We start from the raw sequence: 25,112 nt of genomic DNA, 5'->3' as shown, positions 1-25,112 counted from the left end.
CGCGCCCAGTTCGGCAGCAGCTGGAGCGAGTGCCCCGGCCCACCATCATCAATGCAGAGAACCTCAAGGGGCTGGATGAGCTGGACAATGATGCAGATGATGGATGGGCAGGTAAAGTGCCTTCATGCTCTGGCTTTGTGTAGTTGTGAAATTGGTGTAAATGATGACACAATGGATCCTTCTGATCCTTCCATCACATTGTGCTCAAGGAACTGGATCTGAAGACTCCTAAAATCTGAAAACACCAAGCACAGCAGGAAGGATAGTACTGTGGGTGCTGGGATGGAGAGTTAGTCCTGCCCTTTCAGTCATGGCATTCAGTATCCAATTGCACACAGTCTGGCTTGGCAACTACCCTCTCATTTGCAGCCCCCACTCCCAGGCTGTTTGCTGCCTCTCCTCTGGGACCAGTCCAGCTGTTCGCTAGTGTGTGTCCACACTGCTCATGTAATTTCTTGCGTGATCTAGCTGGAGTTGTCCCTGCTCATTGAGGGAGGTTGGTAGATGACATTAAAGGTCCCTTCCAAGCCAAGCTATTCTGTGATTTCCAGGACCAGTGCTGGACATTTGGCTTTGCGAGTAGTTCATGCCAAGCCTGTGTGTCCTGTAATTTAGTGCTAAAGGGGGGCATAAGCTTTATCAGGACAAGGGACCTGTTTCTCTTCTCTCATAAATCTGTTCTCTCTTTGCTGCCTTTGTAGGCATTCATGATGAAGTGGATTATTCTGAGAAACTAAAGTTTAGTGAAGATGAAGAAGAGGAAGAAACTCTTAAAGATGGGCGACAGAAGTGGTAAGAAGTCACTTTGTTTGCACCTACAGTTCACCTTTAGTAAAAGTGAGAAATACCAGGATCTTTAAAAACTTGTTCTAAATGCGGAGTCTTGATCCCTCTGATTTTTACTGTGACTTCATTGATTTTACTGAGCAGTGTTTGATTGGTCTTCAAGGCTTTGTGTAGGTCTAGCAGCTGACTTCCAGTTTGCCAGGCTTTTTTCCTCCTCTTTTCTCACCTTTATCCTGCTGCACTATAGTGGAGTTGATCCTTATGCGCCTTAAGAGAAGTGCATCATTTGTTCTGGTGTTTTTTTGTGATATTTCCTTTTTATTAGAGTCAGTTGCCTTTGCCACTTGATTAGGCTCCAAGTGCTTTTTGAAGCAAGTAGCAAATGCAATAATAAAGCTGTTTATGTGACAGGAACAGCTGGGATCCCAGAAGGCAGCGACAGTTGTCCCTGAGCTCTGCAGACAGTGCAGATGTCAAGCACACCTTGGAGGAAGGAAAGAATTGGAATGATTCAGTTGGTTTGTCCCGGCCAGTCCGGAAAACGCAGGATTCACAGCAGCCTCCAAGGAAGCTGAATGGCTGGAGCTCTGCCTCAGAATACCAGGTAGGTTGAACTCATGAGGGTGAGCTGGAAGCCCATCACTGTCCTTAAGAGGCCAGTTTAACATTTTATTGGAAATGGGATGCTGATGAATTTCTCTATTCTTAGTTTATATCCACCTGGAGAGAAATCTATCTGCATAGCACTTCCACTAGGGAAAAGAAATTGAAGCTGGTCCAGAACAGTGGGGTTGTCAGTGAGAAAATGGAGTTACTGAACCAAATATCAATAACTCTTCCCAGTAACTGGGGGATTTGTGTTTGAGGATAGAGGGGAGGGAGTCAGAAGGGAATACTGTCACCATGGGATGCAGATCTCAAGATAGAGGCGCTGGTTGGGTCACGCTTATGGAGGAATGTTTTTTCTCTGGCAGAAACCCGCACCGGGAAGTGTTCTCAGACAGCAGTCCATAGAGGATAAAGAAGAAAAGGTGCCTGTGAGACAGAAGTTTGTGCACTCTGAGATCTCTGAGGCTGTCGAGAGAGCCAGGAGGCGACGGGAGGAGGAGGAACGGCGAGCCAGGGAGGAGCGCCTGGCAGCCTGTGCTGCAAAGCTCAAGCAGCTTGATCAGAAATGCAAACTGGCTCAGAAGAATGGGGAGACACAGAAACACACGGAGAATGAGGACGTGCGACCCCCCAGCACAGAGAAAAACACTACACAAGAGAATGGCCATGCTTTCCGTAAAGGTACAAAAACACTCTCTGCCTCACCCTGTAAAAATTGCTTTTTTTGCTGTTGTGCTGATATTTTAGCTGGAGTGGGGGAACTCCTGGGAGGGAGTGTTCAGAGGGTCCTTCAGCTGCCCTTGAGAGATCAGCTGCTGCTTGTATTCTGCAGAGTATTTTGTGTTGTTGACAAAGGTTGATTAAATAAAAAAAGCTATTAAAACGAATGCAAACTTCTTCAGTTGCCTTTATCTGTGCTCAGTGAGCTGTGCTAGCAGAGGGCTTGTTGGAATGGGCCTCATGGGCTTCTCATGATAGGATGATAATATTAAGTGCTTGTGGCCATAGATGGAAAACCAGTAAGTGCTGCCAGGTTTAAGGACTAATGGGGAAAAGGACTTTCTCCCCAGTGCTTAAGCAGAAGGCTGATAGCAAAGGAGGATCTCAGAATTTATCATTAAAATAAGATGGACAAAACCCTCTATAGGGCTGTCAAGGTAAAGGATGTGCTGTATATGATTGTAGTAAGGTTTCAGCCATGTGTTACAGTCAGGACATGGCCCGTAGCTTGTTGTGTGATGGTGGTGCAATCCCAGTTCTGTCATGAGCAGGCTCTTGAGGGATTGTTTTCTTCTCTGCAGCAACCCCTGAGTTTCACACACAGGATGCCTCTGTTGGCTATCTGGAAGAGGAGAGTCCTGCTCCAGCAGCAGCAGCCCAAAGCAGCAGTGAGGAGGAGCTCAGAGAAGCTCCCTCGCCAGCACAAGAATTCAACAAATACCAGAAGTCTCTTCCCCCACGGTTCCAGAGGCAACAGCAGCAGCAACAGCAGCAGGTAGATGGCTCACAACACATTTTCTGGACCCCCACTAAACCATTGTGTTTGCTCAGCTCTCAACACCACTGGTCTTTGGGCTGGGAGGAGATAAATGGGGTTTTACCCTGGCCTTTTTCAGTACTTCTGATCATGGAAATATCCTGTCTGATTGGGTAGAAAGGTTCTCTGAGGGTTACATGAGTTTTCCTTGCGCCCTGTGATGCTTGAGCTGTTGTGGGTAGAGCTCTGCCAGGTTTGTCACTTGCCTGGGAGAAAAATACAGTGCTGTCAGAAATGTTGACTTGTCTTGCACGGTTGTCTGGTCATCTCCTGACAATTGGAACTCTTAGGACTCTGTGTGGTTTGGGGCAGAGCTCTGGTTTGCAAATGTTATGAGCAGGAGAAGCTGCGGATGTTCCCACATCCAAAACCATGAGTGGCTGTCTTGGTGCTTGTATAGGCCTGGCCCAGGGGAGGCTCTGTTCTTGGGCTAGCCTTGAACCTGATGAACATCTCTTTTTACTCTCTGGCACAAGGTGAGCTGCTGCTCTTCAGCACTGCTGCAGTGCCTGAATATACTGGACAGGGGAAGGGGAAACCCTTGGGGTTCAGCTGCTTCCATTTCACTCAGCACTTGCTGTATCTTTACCATTGTAGATATGGGCAGCCATTTTCTTGCCAGGGCAAACTGTGCTTAGTTTGGCAAGTTCCTGGACTGCTTCTGGACTTGGAGGGAGTTCTGGAGTGGCACACTTCTCATTCCACCTCCTGCCTTTGCAGAGGGCTGGTCCTTTGCTCAGCTCTCATCTAATACCTACTTAGATTTTTTTTCTGTGAGGCTCTTTGAGATCATTGTTTTCTTTGCACTATAAAAATGTTTGGTCTTAAATGTTTCATTTTTGTTGCATTGAAAACTCTTCTGGGGCACTGAGACATCAGCTGAGCTGCTTTGTGCATCTTGGCTCTTGCCTGACCTTTCAGTGCTGTATGTGCCATACGTGCTGTGCAGCTCTGCTGCCAGATGCAGTGAGTCTCTGTAGAGCAGCAGAGCCAAACCAAGGGACAGAGTATTCAGGCTTCAGATAATGCAAAGTTAATTGCCATTCTTCATAAAATAACCACTTGAAATGGGATATCATCAATGCTGCTGCAGATCTTAGCGAAGAGCTCACAATTGGCTTTTGCTCAGTAATTGCTCTTTTATGGATGTTCCCCGTGCTCATTGCTCGGCAGTTGACATTTTCATGATTCAGATATACAGCAGCAAATGCTGCCTAATGTTACTCTTGAAAAGAGATGCTCTTAAACTAAAAAGAATTGGATGTCTTTGCTGTCATGCTATTAATACCACAGGTCATCACTAGTGGAAGAACATGAAGTTTTATTTTATTTTCTCTTATCCTCTGTGATGTTAGTATGTATGAGGCAGTGCATGTTTTGGCTGGCTTGTATTGCTGCTTTGGTAGCTCTATGAAGAGAATAAAATGGAAAAGTGATGGTATTGTGAAGGCAATATTTTCTCCAAGGTACCAGAGGACTAGGTAATGTAGATACAATCTGCATTTATCAGAGCTTTCCTTGCTGTAATGATGTGTCAGATTCAGATTTAAAGGTGTCTCTTTTGCTCTGCAGTTGGGGATTGGCTTTTTTAATAAACAATTACAGTATCTGACACTGTTGTAAGCTTAGCAAAAAAATATGGCGGCATGTTTGACAAGTAAGTAGATGCATTTGATGTTAATTGGAACTGTTTAGTGTTTGAAAGCTTTCTTCAGTACACAAATCTCCTTTCAAATATATATTATTTTTGGACCTTCAGTAAAAGTTAAATGTCAAATCAAATTAGCATCATGACAGTCCTCAGCTAAGGGAACATGGACTGGCTGTGTGGGAGATGGGGAAACAACCTGCAAGTGCCAGCCTGTCTCTGAAGGATGCCCAGGAAACACAGTAAAATATTAATAGCTCTCTTAATGTGATTTAGGTTGTTTTTATCTAATCTCTTAAGCTGACAGGGGTGGAACTAATATATCTACACGCTAAATAAATGAGAGATGCATTTCCTGAAAAATGTAACATCTTCTCAAGTATTTGGTTCCAGTTATGAAGTAGCGTTTGACAGGAAGCTGTCCTGTATTCATTCAGGAATGTTGAGAAGATGCAAATTGTGGCCTTAAAGGTGATCCCTTGTGTTTGGCCACATAGCCTGGCCCACAGTGGTGTGATAGAATAACAACTGCCAAATTCCCAGCTGGGAGTGAATTACCCCTGTCTGCCCCACTCTCCCATCTGATCAGAGATTGATCCTTTGATGATGGCACGTATTTTCCTTTGGCTGACCGGTACATCAGTGGGATTCCTGGCCCCACAGCCATGTCCAATGGCCCATCCTGTTCCTTGCAGGAGCAGCTGTACAAGATGCAGCACTGGCAGCAGCAGGTCTATCCTCCCCCATCTCCCTCCCATCCCCAGAGGACGTTCTACCCGCCGCACCCGCAGATGCTCGGCTTTGACCCCCGCTGGATGATGATGCCATCCTACATGGACCCTCGCATGGCCCCCAGCCGCACCCCTGTGGATTTCTACCCTTCAGCCCTTCACCCTTCAGGTGAGGTGTTGGCAGTGTTTATCTTGGCTGTTGAGTTGGTTCATAGCTGGAGATTTGCTGTGTTGTCTTAACCTCTGTCCGGACTTTGCATTTCTGGCTGGCATCCCTTCTCTGGGGATGAGAAGGGATTGCAATGGGAAGTTGTGGGAGACTGGGAGGGAGGACACGTAGACATGTGTCTGTCCATTCTCTGCACTGCAGTGGCAGACCTTCCCTGACTGCTTTGGGACCTTAGTGGATGTGACTGATCTTGCCCCTTGGAGGAAAGGGTAGCAGATCCACTGATCTTGCCTGTTGGAGGAGAAGGATGAGTTTTGGAGTTATTGTAATAATGTGAAATCTTAATAGACCCCTTTTAGGCAATGTGATGGAGAAACCCTGTAGTTCCTGAACTGTGCACTTCCTATATTGTCCTAATCTTCAGAGGTGTGAATGTAAACATCAGGATGTATAAATCATTCCCTGGAGTTGGTGGATTGCTTGATCCCAAGCCAGTGATGCTGTGTAGTGTCTGTGTGGGCTGGGCTCTGAGAGCTGTGTCATCTTCTGTATCACTCCAGGTGTATTTCCCAGCTGTGCACTTTCCAAGCGCAGGCTCCCCTTTACAAGGGAAGTTTCCATGGCTGCAGCCACCTGCTGCCTGAGAAGGAAGGGGAGTCAAACTAGGAGATTGTTAAATTCTTCTTGTTTGTGAAATCCTGGTGCTAATGGCATGAACTCTGTTGTGACAGGAATTATGAAGCCCATGATTCAGAAGGACTCCATCAGTGGGAGCAGCTGTCGGTCTGAAGATCAGAACTGTCAGGCAGGGCAGGCAGAGAGGAAGAGTGCTGCCTTGGATCCTGTACCAGTGTGGGGCCAGGACAGCTACACATCCCTGCAGAGCAAAGGATACTCCCTGTCACATCAGAAACAGGCTGACAACATGAGCATGGAGGGGCTGCATGCCAGGTGAGTGTAGAATTCCCTTGTCCTCATGCATGCTGGGATGGGAGATGCTGCTGTAAGCCATCTGCTGAAAAGCAGGTATAGAGTTGGCCTGAAAGATGTCTGTGAACAGGCCCCGGTACTGATCTGGGAGCACCCTTACACTCCTGAGTGTTTTAGCTGGTTTACACAGAGCTATTGAGCTATTCAGAAGTTTTCTATGTGACCAGCTTGGAGCCTGTTTGGAGAGAGAGAGGGACTTGTCACCTACACGAGAAGGTATAAAAAAACATGAGTCAAAAAATCTGATGATTGCTAGTTTGTCTCCTACTTTTTTAGATATACATCTTCTTTCATTTCTAAAGTTTGCTGCTCATCATAGGAACTGTTTTTCTTTATCATGTATTGATTTAACAAACCAGACAGTACAGCCTGGGGCCACAGCAGCTCTGCCCAGCATTTTTGTATTTATAGGTTAATTGCCTCATGATTTACCGTAAACCTTAGTTTATTTCTTTTCACCTCTTGTATCCAGCCTGGGCCCTTGGATTTGTGCTGTGCTCTGCATTACCTGACTTTCCTTTGTTGTTTATTTTGTTCTCAGGAATGAAAGTTACTCTGCTTCTGGAAGACCGGAGAGTCTGAGCACTCAGCGAGATCTCTTTGAGGAGAGAGGGGAAGAATATTTGAATGCTTTTGACAAGAAGGCCCAAGCAGACTTTGACAGCTGCCTGTCTTCTCAGAGGATAGGCCAGGATCTCCTGTTCCAGCACCAGGAGAGTGTGCAGGAAGCCTGTCCTGCTGGCAGCCGCCATGCAAACCTGAGGTGCTCACCCCTGGAGCCTGATTTTATCCAAGCAGAGAAGAAGCCTGAGTATAATGGTTGGGATATCAGCCACCATCAGAAACCTGCAGAGACAGCAGCAGAAGTTGCTGAAGAAGTACCCCGGGATGAGCAGTCCTTCAGTGCTGACCCCTGGAAGAAAGAAGGAGCCAATCCCAAGCAGGCCACTGAAGAGACACCAGAGTGGGCTCCTGAGAGCCGCAATACCAGTGGGCAGCCCCAGGAGCAAATGGGGAGGACACGGCGGTCAGGCCCCATTAAAAAACCAGTCCTGAAAGCCCTCAAGGTGGAAGAGAAGGAGAAGGAGATGGAGAAGGTTAAACTGGAGGGAGAGGACAGCTCACGCCCGCTGAAGGAGAAGGCAGCTGTTCAGAAGGTGGAAAATGAGTCAGATGACTCTGCTGCCTTGCTGAACTCCACGCGTTACCTGCTGGATGACAAAGGTTCTTCCCAAACCAGCCTTGCACGAGAGGCTGAGAAATCCCAAGAGGAAGAAGAGGAGGAGGAGGAAGAAGAGAAGCCGGAAAGAACCTGGGAGAACAAACTATCCAGAGAAAGCAGCGATCTCCCTCCCACAAAAAGAAACAACTGGATCTTCATAGATGAGGAGCAAGCCTTCGGTGGGAGAGGTCAAGGGCGTGGGCGAGGGAGAGGCTTCAGAGAGTTCACTTTCAGAGGCCGAGGCACGGTTGTGAGCAGCAGGGGGGTCTACAACAACAACAACCAGAGGAGCAGCCGGGGCCGAGGGCTCCGGGAATTCAACCAGCCAGAGGACTTCCCCAGGGGCAAGCCAAGGCGCCGGATTGCCAGCGAGACACACAGTGAAGGCTCAGAGTATGAGGAGCTCCCCAAGCGTCGCCGGCAGAGGGGCTCGGAGAACAGCAATGAAGGCTCTGTGCTGGACAGGGAGGACAGTGATTTGAAAAAGGGAGACTTCAAAGAGTCTTGGAGGTCCAACAAAATCTATTCAGATGATCACAATAGCCTGGATCCTAAGATGAGGGCTCCAAGAGCCTTTGGGAGATCACTGCCACCGAGACTGAGCAACTCTGGCTATGGGCGAAGGGGGTTCATGGGTAAGGAGCCCACCCAGTGGCAGGGCAGGAGTGGGGGAGGAGGGTGGCAAGAGTACAGCCACTCATCTCCATCAGACACTTTTGGGAGCAGGCAGCAGTCTGACAGGGACTACATTCAGGATTCTTACAAACACACGGATTCCTTCTCCAGCCGGGTTTTTGATGAGAGTCATCTGGATGACAAAAGGCACTTTTTCCAGGAGGATTACTCAGCAGATCAGGAGAACATAGAGAACAGGCCCTTCAGGAGGCGGCGTCCTCCCCGCCAGGACAAACCTCCACGGTTCAGACGCCTCAGGCAGGAGAGGGAATCAGTCGGGCAGTGGAACCCCGAGGAGGGAGGCCCTAATCTGCTGCCCAGCCAGTGGCCAGGCAGACCCAAACTGGGCACTGCAGAGAAGAGCAGCATCTCGGGCAGACGCTCTCCTGAGCTGTCCTACCAGAACTCTTCAGACCATGCCAACGAGGAGTGGGAGACAGCGTCTGAGAGCAGCGACTTCAGCGAGCGGCGGGAGAGAAGAGATGGAGCTCCAGAGAGTGAGGGCCAGCTGGAAGGTGGCCTCAGCACTGGGAGCTTGGGAGAGAAGAAGGAACTGGCAAAGAGGAGCTTCTCAAGCCAGAGGCCGCTGGTGGACAGGCAGAGCCGCAAGGCTGAGCCGGCAGGGTTTGCAGAGCAGTCCGTCAGGACTGGTGTGGGAGCAGCTTCCAGATATGAGAGCCAGCAGAATGGGACCCTGATTAAGAGCAAAAGGTAAAGTTGTTTTCTGCTCTGTGATAAGTGCAGATGTTGGAGTGGACATACACCCCATGCATTTTCTTCTTGTCACTCCTATTCGCATTCTACTGACAAAACTAAATCCTTTCCCTTCTTTCTTGTGTAGGTCTCCAGAAGAAGGAGGAGGCCTTGGCAGCACCAGTGGTGGGAGCAGCCACTCCATTTATAGCTTGGATAGGGCCTCCCATGTGAACTCAGAGAGTGCTGAGGGGCCAGGTAAAAAGCCAGAGAAAGAGCACAAATCCACTGCACAAAGAGCAAGTGAGAAGGGAGAGGCCTTGTCACAGTTTGAACTGAGTTATGGAAGTGAGTATCTTGATTCATTTGTTTCTTTAAGAGGATAACATATTATGGCTGACTGATTAAAGCCAGACTGATTCAATCCAGTGTAATTTTTAATATTAGGTTAGGGGCTTCTTTCCATTTATTTAAAGAAACAAGAAAATTCTTGTGTATCTAAATACAAAAATGGAAGGTAAAATTGTTGTTAAATTTTAAACACAAACTTTTCAGCCTGATCTGACAGCGTCTCTGATGTTTCTTCTATAGAAAGTTTGTGTTTAGGGAGAATATTTCTGTATTTCTCTCTAAGATGCTAATGTGTTTTAGGCTTGAAATTTATGTTGTGTGAAGGAAGTTGAGAGAGGATCCAGAGTGGGGAATTTGAGGCTGAGCTAATGGCAAGGAGAATGGCAAGAAATTAGTATCTCAGAAAAGAATTACCTGAGTTATCACACAGCTCTTCCAGCTAAAGTGTGCTCATCTTGAAACAGAGGAGACAGCAAAGTCCTGCAAGATAAAGTGGCTGGTAGATGTCAGCAGACTACATTATTTTGTTTTCTAAATGTAGCTGCTGTCGTACTAGGTGAACTTATTGCGGCATGGAGTCTCTTTGGAGTGCACTGTTTAAATTATTGTACTTACAAAGTTTTATATGCACACGCATGTGCACTGTGTTCTCTCTGTGTGCTTTGTTCAGGTACCATCATTGATAATCGGGTGTCAAACACAGCAGAAGAGAATGAAGTTGGTTCCATGACAGGGGAAGGCTTCATTGAGGTTCTTACTAAAAAGCAGCGTCGTTTGCTGGAAGAGGAGCGAAGGAAGAAGGAACAGGCTGCTCAGGTGAGGAACGGGAGGCAGAAAAGTTGGACTTGTTACATGATTTGGATTGTAGTCAGAGAAACAGGGCCCCAGAAAGTGTTTGTATGAACAGAAAAACATCCAGTTGACAATGCCAAAGTAGTACAGATCCTGTATTGGGCCCCAGAAACGTGTTCAGGGCTGCTGGTCTGAAAAGGAGAGTTTGATTTCTGACTATTCTTGGCTTGCAGCAGAATTGCTAATTGAGAGTTAAGTTTCTGTAGTGATCTTCATCCAAAGCAGCTTGGCTCTCTAAGCCAGCTGCTGGCTGTAGTTGGTGGGATATTGGGCAGCAGGAGCAGTGGATGATTTTGCACTCTGACTGTGTTGTTGCCAGAAGAAAACCTCACACTTCAAAAGGCAGCTCTTTCCAGCCTTGTTAGACTGGGGGACCCTCCCAGCCTGACACCTGTGCCTTTCCTGTCACAGGCACCAGCCAAGGCCCGCGTCCTTCAGTCGCGCATTCCTCCACGATTTGCTAAGAAGCAGAACAGCCTGTGCTTGGAGCAGAGTGATGTAACAGTGTCTGGAAACAGCCTGGGCACAGAGATCTGGGAGAGCAACAGCCCAGGTAGGCTTGGGTCTGTTTGTTCCAAAGGGTTTCACAGAGCTGGAGTCCTCTGGGATGTGCAGCAAGGATGGGGTCTGTGGTTCAGAGAAGAAAACCCTCTCCTGTCTGATGCTGGGAGTGGGAGGGGAGCTGGCAGACATGTGGAGTAGCCTCTGTTCTAAGCTCTACTGTTCAGCCATCCTGCTCCTGTTGCTGGCCGTGTTAGTCTCCTAATCTGCTTCTTGGGTCTTTGTTTCACATCAAGTTGCTACTATACAGCATTTTATAGCTGCTTGGGCTGGATCTACTTTTTCTTATTTTGCTTTCCTACATTTTCTCATATCAAGCCTTGAGCGGATAGTGCCTCCCTTGTTTCTCTCTGACCTGTCTTTCTTTTGTTGTTATGTTCCTTAAGAAATCTCCCTGTTCTCTACTCTCACTCCTCATACCCTGTGTTCTCTGCTGCATCATGTCTCAGATGTCTGGGCAACACTTCATGTTCTGAGGTGGTGAAAATACCCTTTCTCATGTCTAGAAATGGAAGGTGGATGGTGTAATGTGTACAGGGTGTGCTCATAGCTGTGTTTCAAGCAGCTGAACCCTGCCCTCCATTCTCTTCCAGCACTTTCCGTTCAGTCTCCTGGCAGTGATTCCTGGAGCAAGCCTGTAAATACCTTTAATGGTACTGAGTCCAGCACTGAGGTAAGTGGCTCCTAAGGTGCCCTTCAAGGTATTGTGTGTATAAAGTATTAATGCAGGTGGCTTTTATGCTTCTCATTGCTCCATCTGTGCTTAGTGACTCTCAGCTCTGCTTGTGCCATTTTAAACCGTCTCTTTGCAGTTTTGAGCTTGACGCTGTTCAGATCTTGACCTAAAGAGCCAAGCCAGCACTGCTTGGTGTTGTGTGTGGGTATAAATCTGGAGTAACTGTGTGATAGAGCTATTCCAGGGTTATGCTCATCACTGGGTGCACACTGTGGTCGAGGAGGGTGGAATCCCTTAGGTCCTGTTTGTGCCTTGTGCCTGTGAGCAGCGTGTAGCTGTAGCCTTAACGCAGGGAGGGCAGAGAAGTTCCTGAACTCTTCACCTCTGGAGACGGAGTTAAAATTTCATTTGGGTCCCATGTGAAGTGAGTTTGGCAGTCTCAGCCTAGTTGTTCTGTGGGACACATTTCCTTACTCTTGAAGCCATAGTCTGGTTAGTGCATCAGTTCACCTGTCTCAGGGCTGTGTAGAGCTGAAGGAGCAGCCAAGGGGTGCTGCAGGTCAGGCCCAACTCCTTTGCAGTTAACCAGGATGTTGATTTGAAAAATGGACGTGGTCTTGCTGTTTTCTCAGATGTTTTTTCCTCGGTGGTGCTGGGTTGGAGTCCGGGGCTTTAACACATTTCGTGCTTTGCATAGCAGGGATTTAAAGGCAGCCAGGGGGATAGTGGCATTGACTTGAGTGCGGAGTCTCGGGAATCCTCCGCGACCTCCTCTCAGCGCAGTTCTCCATATGGCACCCTCAAACCAGAGGAGATGAATGGGGCTGGCCTGGTGGACTCCAAGCCTGACTGCCAGAAGGAGCAAGTGCAGAAGCAAACTGATAAAAAGGTAATCTGGATTCGCAGCCAAGCCAGAGCACAGAGTGAGAGACGTTGTGAAGTGGCTGTGTTGTTCTTGATAGCATTTTTAAGGCTTGAGGTTGGGTTATTCGGTCTTTGTGTCTCAGCCTCTCTGCTTTCCTGTTAAGGATTCAGATCAAGGCTCAGGACAGAACAAGGAACACAAGCCCGGACCAATCGGCAACGAACGCTCCCTGAAAAACAGAAAGGGTTCGGAGGGAACGGAACGGCTGGAAGGGAATATTCCCCCTGTTAATGGGGTGGAAATTCACGTGGATTCTGTACTTCCTGTGCCACCCATTGAATTTGGAGTAAATCCTAAAGTGAGGATTGAATTTAATTTTATCTTCTTGGTGATTTGATCTTGCTGAGGCATGAAAAGTGGTTTGAGGCAGAAGGATTATTTAGAGGAAGCTTCCAGCTGTAGGTTTGCCTTAGATTTCATTAGTGACACAGGCCAGTTACTCAGGATGTCCTGGCAAACATTTAGTATCCACTTGGAAATACTGTCCCAAGGACCAGCTGGGGTGGTAACAGAGGTGAGGGACAAAGTCATGGCCAAGCTTTCATGTGCCTCTGGGGGTTGCCTGCTGCTGAGTGCTGAGAAGTGTTTTCTGTTTCCAGCAAGGCTTACTGGAGATCAGTCTTTAGTTTGTAGTGTCATAATTCAGGCTAGAGTCATTAACCATGAAAAACAGAGGGGTGGCCCATGGATCTGGATTTAAATTTTATGTATTTTGCTTTTTCAGGACTCTGACTTCAGCTTGCCACCTGGTTCTGCCTCTGGCACTGCAGCTAACCCTGTCACCAAATTGCAGGATGCCTTGGCCAGTAATGTAAGTATCTTTTTCTTTTGACATTGATTCATTGGAGATACTCCTTAGGTAAATCTCAGATGCTTCCAAAGAGAGCAACCATGTCTGCATCTGACTTCATATTTCTTGCTTAGGCAGCACTTGCCACTGAAATCCAAAATGGAAGTCTCATGATACTGTGGTAAAATGAGTGTCTGAAACGCAGAAGTGATGTAGAGAGCAATTTCATTATCATTGTGACCTGTGTAAAGCCATCTCTGAGATGGCCAGTCTCTTCCCCTGAGACACACAAGTATTGGACATGGCCATGGTCCAGATGGTGACATGTTTAGACCCAGACTGCCCTGCTTCCTCAGAAGGTTTCACCTGTCACAGCAAGGCAGAGAACTGTAACATGGTGGTCAGGCCTTTTTGGAGGTTTCCCAGCTTATTCAAGCCCTCTGGGGATTTCATTATTCTCTGTGAAAGAGTGAGCACACTAAAAGCCCAGCTGGTAGCTCAACTGTAGACAGCAACGTGAGACACACACAAAGTTGCTTTTGAAATGTCTTCAAGTTTGGAGGCTGTCTGGTTTTGATTTTGGAGATTTGTCTTTACAGGGTGGTTCTTTTCAGAAACAGGTTTTGTCTGAAACTTAGGTAGTTTCTAAGTATGGGACAGGCAGGAGAACTCTTCTGCAAATGGAAGTTTTTGGATCAAACTGATGGAAGCTGATAAAGTTCAGCATAGAGTGTGTCTTTGCACATAACCAAAGCCTCCCATATTGCAAGAGCAGAATGGACCCTAGGTGAATATGGTACTTGGCTCATGCAGTACCACCAGGGACTGAATTCTTTGATGTGCACTTAATGGAGCTGCCCAGCTGAAGCTCTGTCAGCCTTGGTGGCTCGTACCATTCTCCTAAGAGTTCACAAATATTCACCTTTTATGACTCTCCCCTCAGGCAGGGTTAACACAGTCCATTCCCATCCTGCGAAGGGATCATCACCTCCAGCGCTGCATCGGCCTGAACCCCATGTCCTTCCCCACTGCTGACCTTACTCTTAAGGTAAGGAAGCTGAAGGTGTGTGGATACCATGTCTCTGTGGGGAGATCACTCTGAAGGTGTGGGATACCACGTTTCTGTGGGGAGATCTTTCCCAGAGTATTTTGTTAGGTATTGCTAAACTTTAATTAGCTTTTGTAAAAGTTGTGCATATGTGCCGTTCAACATGAGTGCAGGAGTGTGTGTTTTAAGTCCTGAATGCAGGAAGTCCTTATCCATTGTAGAACCAAGTGCAACAGAGCTTTGCTATTTCTGTACTGAGCAAGGTGGCTGGTCAGGGGTCCTGGCAAGCCTGGTAGTGTAAAGAGAGGGAAAAACCAAACAAAGCCCACCTAAGTGTACCAACAAGAACAACAAAACCAAATAAAGCAAACCAAAACCCACTTCCATCCCAAACCTGAGAAGCTCAGCAAATACCAAGGGATTTGAGTATTTGTGAAGGGTTCTTGTCCATTAGAAATTGTTGTAGAGCCCCCTGGCCTCAGACCTGTCAGCTTTCCACTATGCCTAGAGTGCAGGGAATTTGAGCTCACAGGACACAGATGAGCAAGTGTGGGCTTTGGTAGTGTCCTCCCCATTTGAACTGTCTGTAGTTATTGTTCTTTGTTTCCATAGATGGAGTCTGCTCGTAAAGCTTGGGAAAACTCTCCAAGTTTACCAGAACAGAACTCCCCTGGAGGTGCAGGCTCAGGCATCCAGCCTCCTTCCAGTGTTGGAGCTTCCAACGGTGTCAGCTACAGCTCTTTTGGTGGAGTTTCTATGCCTCCTATGCCTGTGGCATCTGTAGCACCTTCGGCATCTATTCCAGGTACCTGCAAACTGCAGCAACATTTGCATTGTCTGATTGTTATCTGGGAGCCATCCCCTGGTTCTGGTAGATGAGAGCATGGCGAGAAGAGCTTCTGTGTAGAGTGACTGGCTGGCTGGTGTTTGACAGATCCTTAACAACCCAGGCAAGGCAGAAAGAGGGACTGTCTCCCCACTTTAAAGAATGTGACTGGTGAAAGCTTAATACAAAGACAGCTTTCCCTCTGTGTCAAGTCTCTGATGTCTCAATAGATCTTGCTTACCGTTTACTGTGTGCTCAGTAGAATAGAAAGGAAGAGAACTGTGTCTGAGAGGCTTCAGCAGTCCCAGTATCATTATCAGCCATTCCTCTGCTTGTTTTGCTTTTGAAGCCACAGGTTCTGAGCACCTTTTGCTTTTAGCAAAACAGCAACTGGTTTATAGCTCACAGAACTCTGGGAGGGGGGAAGGTGTTGCTGCCTTTTAGTTAAAGGAAAAGCTTAGCTCAGTCATGTTAGTGTGTGTAATTAGGGAGAGCATCTGGAAAGAGGAAATGTACTGGGATGCTCTCCATGGGATGACTTCTGGGTCCCAAAGGGCTTCTCATGTATGCACTGTCTTTCTCATGTCTCAGTTCAAGAACAGAGTGAAATGTGTAGTGACTCTGTTGTTAGCTTCCACTTGATATACAGATTGTTCCAAGTCAGGTGATTTCCTTCCTCACCCACCCTAATCTTGCTGCTTAATCCTGTGGTTTATATCTGCACAAAAGCACAGGAGTGGCCACAGCAGTTACTAATTGGTGCCACCCTTGGGGTGAATATGGCTTTTAGATCTCATGTGTCAAGCCCTTAAACACTGTTTGCTCTTTCTGTCTGTCTGAGCTGCAAAGATGACATGATTGCAGAGCAGATTTCTGGCATTTAGTTCAGAGTACAGGTTACCAACTTCTGAGCTGCTAGTGTCTGACTCTTTTGTGGAGGTGGGAAACCTGTATTTACATTTAGCCTCTGACAGGAAGGTATGATTAATTCTCAGCAATCCTGCTACTGCTGATGTTATGTGGATTTAGGAGCTTTACAGACACTTCTGAATCAGTACTATGTTTGTGTTAACTTGCTGAGAGGTAGGAAATAAGTCTTGACTTGCTGATCTGTGCAGGCTGCTGTGCCTGTATCTCCCCTGTACCTTGAATTTACAGCCTGCCTTTTCTGCTGTCCAGGTAACCATATTCCACCCCTGTATCTGGATGGCCACGTGTTTGCAAGTCAGCCCCGCCTGGTCCCTCAGACGATACCTCAGCAGCAGAGCTACCAACAGGTAAGGGAGCAGTACAGCTTGAAGGTGGTATTTCAAGGATTCTTCATGATGGCACTTAGGAAACAAGGAGTAATTTTTTAGTTTCATAGCCCAAAGGAAATTAGATGGGTCTCCCTTTAGGTTCCTTGAATGCTGCTTCCCAGTGGGTGTCAGAGGTTAGTGGAACTGAAGGGAGGGAATTGAGTTCTTCCCCTTCTGTACCAGTGCCCTTGGACTGGTTTTAACTGAACCAGATGCTGAGGCCTAAATGAGATTAAGTGACTTTGAGTGAATTCCCCAGCCAGTCAATAATAATGAGTAACTTCACTAGTAAATTGTGTGTTGATAGGGCTGGGGAGAGCTCTTTCAAGGTGGAGTACAGGCAGGTGAGAGCTGGGATTGTCACTGCCTGCTCTGTGTGAGGAACGTGTTGGTTTCCTCATGTCCATCAAGTGCCTCTTGCAGGCATCAGCCTCTGGGTGCCTGGGCAGTGTGTTCCCTGGCAGTGCTGCTGTTCTGGGGAATGATGCAGGGCTGGGTGAAGGCCCAGTGTAGGTAATTGTCACTGCAGATTGACTCATGCAGGAAACTGATGGGTTTTTAACAGCCCTGGAGAGTTTCTGGCTGCTCTTGTACCTCTCAGTCATATTAATTTCTTCTGCAGGCTGCTGCTGCTCAACAGATTCCCATTTCCCTCCACACATCCTTACAGGCCCAAGCTCAGCTTGGACTGAGGGGTGGTCTGCCTGTTTCCCAGTCCCAGGAGATGTACAGCTCCATACAGCCCTTCAGGTAACTGCTTCCCGTTTTCCTTTCCTTGTGGCTTGCTCTCTTATGTTCCTGATGTCTGGGTACATTGGTCAGATACCCCACACTCATCTTCCCTTTCCCCTTTGTTCAAATGTTGTTTCATTTCCCTAATAACAGTGCCAGTGTAGGGAGCATGAGACTGAACAATCTGAATTAGCAGTTAGTGTTTCAAAAGCCTAAACACTGAGGTTTAAAAAAACAACCCTTCTTATTTGATAGAGCTGTTGGAATCTTTAACTTCTGATTTTTTCCTGCTTTGCAAAACTGCTGCAGACTTTAGGTAACCTGAATCTTCCCTTAACTGCTAATGCACAGGTTGTTATGTGGGATATTGAAACATAAATATCAGATACTACACAATGTTATTCTGTTGAATATTCTGGCAACACAAGGACGTGGTTGTAAAAGCTTAAGAGTGGAAGTAAAAAATCCTGGTAACTAAAATGGAAAGTGGCATCACAGTTTATTTCTAAGCTGTCAGTTTAGTTGTCTGACAACTGATGGCAGGCCAGATACGATTTGGCAGAGTGTGCTTGTACAGTCTCCAAAGTTTTTGTGCATCATGACTGAAGCATGTTTTTTTTCCTGCAGGTCTCAGGTGTACATGCACCCCAGTCTGTCCCAGCCCAGCACCATGGTCCTGACAGGAGGCACTGCTCTGAAGCCTCCATATTCCGCCTTCCCAGGCATGCAGCCCTTGGAGGTGGTGAAAACCCAGTCTGGGTCCCCCTATCAGCCCATGAACGGAAGCCAGGCGCTGGTTTATGAGGGGCAAATAAACCAGGCTGGTATGGGAGCCTCCCAGATGATGGACTCTCAGCTCACACAGGTTAGGAGCAGGACTGGCGAGCCACTCCTTTGGTCCAGGCTAATTCACAGCCACATGTTTCTGAGGATGGGTTGTAACATGTCTGTCTGAACTAAACTCTTTGTAAAGAGGCGGAAGATTTCCCCGAGACACTGTTCTGTGAACCATGGTTTCACATATGCAGCACCTTATTTAATGAGATGGTTGCTCATACCTTGTCTGTCCCTGCTGAGACGTCATTTTGTCACTTGGAAGTCAGACCTTCCAGTGCTGCATGTATAGGAGGCCATGATGCAATGGTTGTCCTAAAAGCACCTCTTCTGAGAGCCAAATCCCAGTCATCTCTCCCAGCACCTCAGCTTCCAGGGCAACTAGGAACTTGTATTAAAGGCTCATCCGTCTTCTCAGTTCATTTGTCGTCCAAGTCTTATTTACAGCTTCAGCTGATCTGTTTGGCAGAATCCTAACAGGAATTTCAATGTGTGAAAATGTTTTAATAAAGCATGGTTCACATAAAAACATTGAATTCTACTGTGACCATAGCTGTGTTTGTGGGCATGTGCTCTGATTCTCTGGAGAAATTTGATAATTTTATTAAACTCATCTTACGTTTATCTTGTGCAACTTGTTAAGGTTTATTTTTTGTTTCAGAGGGATTTTTATGTTGTGACTGACGTAAAGAGTTAATCCTGAAAGTAACTTAGGTGAGGAAAATGCAGAGAACACTGACAAGCAAAATATTTGAAGAAATGCTTTATCCATCATAAGCGAGTAACTTGGTTTCTTTTGCCAGCCTTAGATTGGATTATTTATTTATTCTAAAGTGTTGATAGAACCTCCCAAATCCAGCAATTGTGAGAAAATCGGAGGGAACAGGAGGTGCCTCAGCCCCGAGCTACAGTATTTTTTTGTAATTGCTCTTAATTGTGTCCATCATTGGTTTGAAGCTCACTGTGAATCATGGAACTGAGGTCCCCATCGCTTTCTCTGGAGGTCCAGTCCTCAGAATGTTTTGGTGTAAGAGTGTAGGAGATTTTCAGAGGTGAAAACAAAGCACTTGACACTGCACTGACACTGCCATTGTATGAAGGGAAAACAGACCCATGAAGTGACCATGAGGAAGACTGGAAAACCGGGCTGTAGGAATGGAGAACAGCCCCCATCCACGGGCAGTTAGGTTAACTTGATGGCATGTTAAAAACCCAGCTGATAAAGAGTGTTGGCAGCACTGCCACAACATCCATTTCAGTGTGAAAGTCCCTGTGTTAACAGTCATTTGCGTTTATTCCGTGCCAGACTGCGCTGTTTGGGAGCTTCCTTTTGGCAAGGCTGTGCTTTCAGGGTATTGGGAGGCAGCATGTCAAACACGAGACTGTTACTGCCTTTAAGGTAACTACATGTCCTTGTCACACAGCTGACAATGCCTGTGCCTGGCTCCCAGCTGCCTCTGCCCCGCTACGGCTCTGGCCAGCAGCCCCTGCTTCTGCCACAGTCCATCCAGCTTCCCCAGGGGCAAAACCTGCCTGTAGGAGCTCCCCGAAGAATCCTCCCTCCTGGATCCCAGCCTTCTGTTCTTGCTGCCAGCAGGGAGGTAAGGATTAACTCCTGGTGCTGCTCATGGCATTCAGTAACCCCTCCTGCGTTGAAGTTTGACTCCTTGCTTTTTAAAGGGGAGAATGGCTTGTTTGGGATCCTTAAATATCCAAGCCAAGGATTGCTGTTAAAATGAAGGAACCCTTTCCCCCTCATCTCCAGAGTGCAAGCCAGCAGTTTCCAGGTTTTGCTGCTGGTCATCATTCTGTTTCCAGGGAGCCACATCCTGCCTTGATCCAGTTTGGAGTCTCCAGTTTTATTACATGTTTACACAGGTTTCCCCAGAGTGCTTGAGGGGTGGTGAGCTCCAGACACAGTTGGAATACTGCCCAGATATTTCACTCTGTTGTGAAGCTTGTCCATTTGAGTAGGTATATTAATGTCATGTCTGGTTTGATGGATTCATATCATAAGTTTGTCTTATTATAGGGGAGAGAGAGCACAGCAGTTAACTTCCAGGTTCTGTATTTGCTTGTGCTGCTGGCTTGGTGCTTAAATACAAGCAGATTATTTCACTTACAAGCCTCACTTTCTTCACCTGAAAAATATTTCTTCTTTTAAATGGGCATGATGGGGAGAAGGGCAAACATTTGGCTTAAGTTTTTATATGAAGTAATGAGCAATTTGTGAATGCAAAGATGATACTCTATCTCACTCATTTTCCTCTGTAGTCCTCCCAGATGGAAATGAAAGGGTTTCATTTCTCCGATGGTAAACAGAGCATGTCCTCCGGAGGGTCAGTCCCGTCCCCACACACGTACAGGTGAGACCTCCACACAGCTCGGGCTCCTTAGGATGGGAGAGAAATGTGGTGCACCCATCATCCCTGCACGAGACCCACCTGGCTTTTCATGTCTAGAACGTGCTGACTTCAGTCCAAGCACTTGTGTCTAAATGCATGGTCATGGCTTTCATTCTGGGTGTGGGCCAGTGTGTGTACCTGACCTGGTGCTTTGTGGAGGTGCATGAAGTTACTTGTTCACTGAATCTCAAAGAAATGTTGGAATTGGTGTGTACTTTTGTTCCTTCTGAAGGTGGGAAATCAGAGGATCACTGAATAAATGTTTTTGGTCCTGAAGATGGGTGTGCTCATGTCTAGACACATCAGGTCATCGAGGCTTTTGCAAGACTAATTTATTTTTTTTTCTCCTAACCGACCCGTGTGTTGTCACTTGGACTGTGGAGCTCACTGATCTGCACAGCACAGACTTGTCCCCTGTCTATTGCTGCTTTGCTGTCTTTTTTTTTCTTTCACACATGAATAAGGCTCTCATTCCATTGTAGAATTTACTCCATGAATGTTGTCGACTCTTCGATTTCCAGGCCTAGCTCTGCCAGCCCCAGCGGGAAGCCGTCGGGACCAGCAGTGAGCATGGGCTCTGTGCAAGGACACTACGTGCAGCAGGTAGTGTACCTGAGTTCTTTGTACAGCCCAAAAATACCTGCTCTTCTGCACTGTTGTGCTTGTGCCTTGGGCTGCAGAGGAAAGGCAGAAAGGCCTATGTAACTGAAGCTCGATATGGGAGTTGGTGTTTTACTGAGTCCAGGAGTAATTCTGTGTGATTTGAAAGTCAGGAGAGATTAGTTCTACTAAGTTCTACTGTGGAATTATTATAAGTTACTTGTATTGCCAAATATGTGAGACACTGAGATCCTTAAATGTGAGGTGTTACAGGAGCAAATTCAATGTCCTGCATGAATGATGGTCACAGTTTGCTTGTTCTGCCTGCCTAGAGGTGTCTGTCCTAGCTAATGCTTTGGTTTTTGTGTCAAAAGGCAAAGCAGCGGGTGGATGATAACAAAGCCAGTCTGGGAGCAGTGAAGCTGCAAGAAACAGCCTCCACAAACCAGATGAAGCCGGTGCGCACAGGAGCGATCAAACCTCAGGCAGTCAAAGTGGAGGAGAGCAAGGCCTAGGAGCACCTCTGATGCCCAGCTGGTCCTGCTGCCTGAGAGGCACCACAGCTTAGACTGGACCCCACTGGATCTCCTGAAAATCTCACCAGATATATCCCCACCCCACACTGACTGACTACAGCAACATCATTCAAGCCCCTCTCCCAACAAAGCAGTTTGAAACAGTGGATATGACATTGACCTGCTTGCTTTAAAACAAACCAATCATGTGACTTTTAAGTGGCTTTAGCCATTTTTTTTTTATTTTCCCCCCTCCCCATGCCCCATCCACAGGTAGCTGTGATTGCTCACTTGGCAAAGCCCGTCCTTCTCCTTCCCTACTTCTGTCTCAGCAGAGTGGCAACTGGGGGAGAGGGGTTTAGTTTGAGGTTTTTCATTTTAAAGGCAGCTGAGGTTTTTACAAAAAAGCTGTATCTTTGTTTATAGCAGAACTTTTATATGTTCTCTCATTCCCCCCCTTCTTTCTGCTTTCCTCATTCCTTTCAGAAAAGAATTCCCTTCAGCTAAAACGGTGTTCTGACAAAACTCTGCTTAGTTTTGTATATGGTTCTGTGCTATGTTGAGAGTTCGAGTTTGTTTGGGTGTATTTCCCCAGATGATTTAGCCTTTCAGACTATTTGATTAAAAAAAACAGGACAGATATGACATTTGTTAATTTTTCAGTATTTTTGTTTTAAGCTAGAGGCAGTGCTTGCAGTAGGAGGAAATGTGTACTAAATATATATAGTACATCAGTGCATAAATCCTGAAACTTGCACCACTTCAACACAGCTTTGGGGTGCTTTGTGCACAACAAAATTTGGCATTTTCATTTTAAGGGAAAAAACTCAAACCACCAGATTTCTGTTGCAAGCTCATACAGATCTAGGTGTTTAATTTTTCCTTTTTGTGCGTTTCGGATTTTTTTAGTGACTGCAAAACACTCGCCAAAATGTAAATCATAGATTTACAAAGTGTAACATTTGTTAGGAAGAAAAGAAATTCTCACAGCGCATGGGTCAGAAGAGTTGGCTAGAGCCAACAGGTCTGTATGGACTACTTTTTGTAGTTGTGATGCTCTCTCATGCTCCCTGCCTTGGCTGCTCAAATTCTTCGTGTCTCCTGAGACTTGTCCTATATTGTGTTCATCCCTCGGAGCTGCTCTCCTAAGCTTTGCTCTTTTCCCTGAGTCTTGCTTTCTATTCCATGGCCTTCTGTAAAATTTGCATAGAGATACGTTGGTAAGGGAGCCCCTCTGCAAGGCACACTTGGAACCTCCTGTTTTGGGTTGGAAGCACGTGGTTTCAGAGGCAGATTGGAATCATCCTTCTCCTCTCCTTCCCCAGGTGAACAGCAAAGGGTTCTTTACTCTGATGCAGTTGCATATAGTGTGTGTACAGCATCGTCACCTCACCACTCCTCTCCAGTATTTGATGATCTACACAAGGAAGATCCCAGTGGGAGAGGTTGGGTTTTATTTCTTTGGCTGTTTGGTTTTGGTTTATGTGAGAGTGTGTGCGTGTGTGTGCGTGTGTGTACGTAGATTTTTTTAGGATGGACCTAAAAGTTCCTGAAAGGACTTGAAGTCCTTCACCTGATGGTAGTCTAAAGTAAAAACTACTTTCAGCTAACTTGGTTTGTGTTGTTTAGCTCTTTCAAAATGTAAAGTAGGCTGGTCACTCTGAAGTGAGGGACAGAACCGTTTCTGGAGATGGTAGCTTGCTCATGGGCTGTGCGTTGGCCTCTGCTGGGTGGCAGAAAGTCATTTGGTGGTGGTTCCAAAGAAGATATTTTGAACAAAGAATGTATTGGGGAAGGGATCTGAAAGGTGTTCTTGTTTCTTTGTTTGCTTTTTTTTTCCCACTCCCCCTCCCCTTTCTGGAAAAAGATCCTTTGTAACTTTGTAAGGATGCATTTGAAGTTTTAAGCTAGGCATAAATATGATTTTTATACAGTAGCTTTAAAGAGCTTAGAAATCTAAACTAACTTAGGCATAGTAATGTCCCCTCTCCATAGGTGTCCCCATGGAACATGGCAGAGAACCCAAAGGGAAAGGGATAGGATGGTACTTTAAGAAGAAATAAGAGCTCTTTTTTTCTTAGGTTTTATGGATTTTAATTTCAGAGCAGAGTGTGCCAGCATCTCTCTAGCATCCTCCTTAAAGTACAGGGTTTGAGATTTAGTGACAAATATTTCCCCAACCTTCAGACATCTCCCAGATCTGCATCCTCATCTGCTAGTCCTGCTCCCAGTGTTTTCCAAAGATTGCACCTCCAGTAAGTCATCCCACTCTTGTTTCTATTTTCTCCCTTGAAATACCATTAACAGCAGAATTGTCTGTTTGGGATTTTTTTTTATTATCCTTCTGCCCAGCTGGCCCTAGCTAATACAAGCCCAGAATCTAACTAATGGCTAAAGAGACTTACCTGAGCCCCCCTCTTCTCATCTCTTCCCTACTCTAGACACACTACTCAGCTTTACAAAGACACTAACCTCCTTCCTCCCACCTGTGTGACTTCAAAATGGTCAAACGTGTTGGAGAAACTGGGTTATTGCAAGATCCAAGTTACTGCAGTCCCTCTGGTGTACATGCCATCAGAACTACAAAACTTCCTGTTGAGAAAGGTCACCCTTCTTTCTCTTTTAATCCCTCCATTCCTTCCCCCAACAGAATAAAACACTAGAATTTATTTATACGTATTTGATGTTGTAGGTCTAGGTGAAAAAGTAATTGTTTCACTGCTCTATTTATATATTATGTCTGAATTATTCTGTGCAGGAAAGGCCAAGAAATGCATGTGAGCTTCATTCCATTTCTCAACTTTGCGTGACTGTCAGCTGCAGTTGGCAAGACTCTCTCTCACTTAGTGGAGTTTTGTGTGATGGAAAGCAGTTTTAGAGCCCAAATTTCTACGGTGCAATATCCTTCTCTGGCATATATTTTTGCTTGTTTGTTTGTTTGTTTAAAGCTAGTCCAAGGTTAGTGCAGTTTGTGGTGCTCTGGAGTTCAAAAGGAAAAGCCTCTGATCCTCAAAGGAGCTGAAAAGCCAAGGGAGCTGGAATGGTGATAAAAATCCAGCATGGAGAGGAGGATGGAGATGCACAGAACGGATCAGTACAGTCACAGAGGGTCCTTCTGCTTGCTGTCTGCACTGTTTAAGGGTTGATTTATTGCTGATTGTGAGTTGCTTTTGCTTCGACTGGATGTCAGCTACCAAATCTTCTGCTGGGAAAGGTGCAGGGTGCAGTGGGAGGGAAAGGTGGAGCCCATCTTTGCAGCAGCAATGTTTAGATGCTGAGTGCTGCTCTTGTTCAGCAGAGGGTCTGGAGCACCTGTGTGATCAGGTCCCTGTCATGACCAGCAGCTCCAGTCAGTGCTGCTGCCCTCACCCCTTCTGCTCTTGGCTCTTCATTTAAAAACAAATCAACACTAAAGTCTGGAAATAAATAAAAATAAAAAGATGGCAAATAAAAAGGCACTCCAGTATATTTTAAAAGACAAGCAGAAGCAGCACAGTCACCAGTGGCACAGGTCTTGCTGTTGATGTCCCATAGCTTGCTCCTGGCTGTGCCAGCACCTCTGGATGCGTGTGCTGCCCCTTGCACTCCCGTGTGTGGTGTTCGTGCAGAGCCACTCACTCCATCCACACCTTCCTTGCA

General features: G+C 46.4%; 1 protein-coding gene and 1 non-coding gene across 2 annotated transcripts in view; both read left to right on the top strand.

Moving 5' to 3' along the window:
* The window catches only part of PRRC2B (proline rich coiled-coil 2B), a 30,464-nt gene extending 7,211 nt beyond the window's left edge, over positions 1-23,253 (top strand). The window contains exons 8-31 of the mRNA XM_031057257.1: positions 1-111; positions 702-792; positions 1,198-1,390; positions 1,761-2,076; positions 2,697-2,890; positions 5,276-5,480; positions 6,212-6,431; positions 7,012-9,078; positions 9,209-9,408; positions 10,082-10,227; positions 10,675-10,816; positions 11,418-11,497; positions 12,198-12,389; positions 12,529-12,723; positions 13,150-13,236; positions 14,159-14,263; positions 14,876-15,068; positions 16,269-16,366; positions 17,010-17,137; positions 17,747-17,984; positions 19,378-19,554; positions 20,228-20,319; positions 20,880-20,961; positions 21,333-23,253. The exon at positions 1-111 is cut by the window's left edge and continues 29 nt beyond it. Of these exons, the coding sequence (XP_030913117.1) occupies positions 1-111; positions 702-792; positions 1,198-1,390; positions 1,761-2,076; positions 2,697-2,890; positions 5,276-5,480; positions 6,212-6,431; positions 7,012-9,078; positions 9,209-9,408; positions 10,082-10,227; positions 10,675-10,816; positions 11,418-11,497; positions 12,198-12,389; positions 12,529-12,723; positions 13,150-13,236; positions 14,159-14,263; positions 14,876-15,068; positions 16,269-16,366; positions 17,010-17,137; positions 17,747-17,984; positions 19,378-19,554; positions 20,228-20,319; positions 20,880-20,961; positions 21,333-21,473 (5,693 nt within the window). The 3' untranslated portion in view covers positions 21,474-23,253. The remainder of the gene's footprint in view (positions 112-701; positions 793-1,197; positions 1,391-1,760; positions 2,077-2,696; positions 2,891-5,275; positions 5,481-6,211; positions 6,432-7,011; positions 9,079-9,208; positions 9,409-10,081; positions 10,228-10,674; positions 10,817-11,417; positions 11,498-12,197; positions 12,390-12,528; positions 12,724-13,149; positions 13,237-14,158; positions 14,264-14,875; positions 15,069-16,268; positions 16,367-17,009; positions 17,138-17,746; positions 17,985-19,377; positions 19,555-20,227; positions 20,320-20,879; positions 20,962-21,332) is intronic.
* On the top strand, positions 15,302-15,382 carry LOC115947905. Its single transcript, XR_004081761.1, has one exon. It is a non-coding gene; the product is annotated as a small nucleolar RNA SNORD62 (small nucleolar RNA).
* Positions 23,254-25,112: the final 1,859 nt, after the last annotated feature.

This window comes from Geospiza fortis, unplaced genomic scaffold (genome assembly GCF_000277835.1).
Source record: "Geospiza fortis unplaced genomic scaffold, GeoFor_1.0 scaffold27, whole genome shotgun sequence".
Classification (NCBI taxonomy): Eukaryota; Metazoa; Chordata; class Aves; order Passeriformes; family Thraupidae; genus Geospiza; species Geospiza fortis.
Note: the sequence above shows the minus strand (reverse complement) of the source record. Positions and strands in the feature narration are given on the sequence as shown.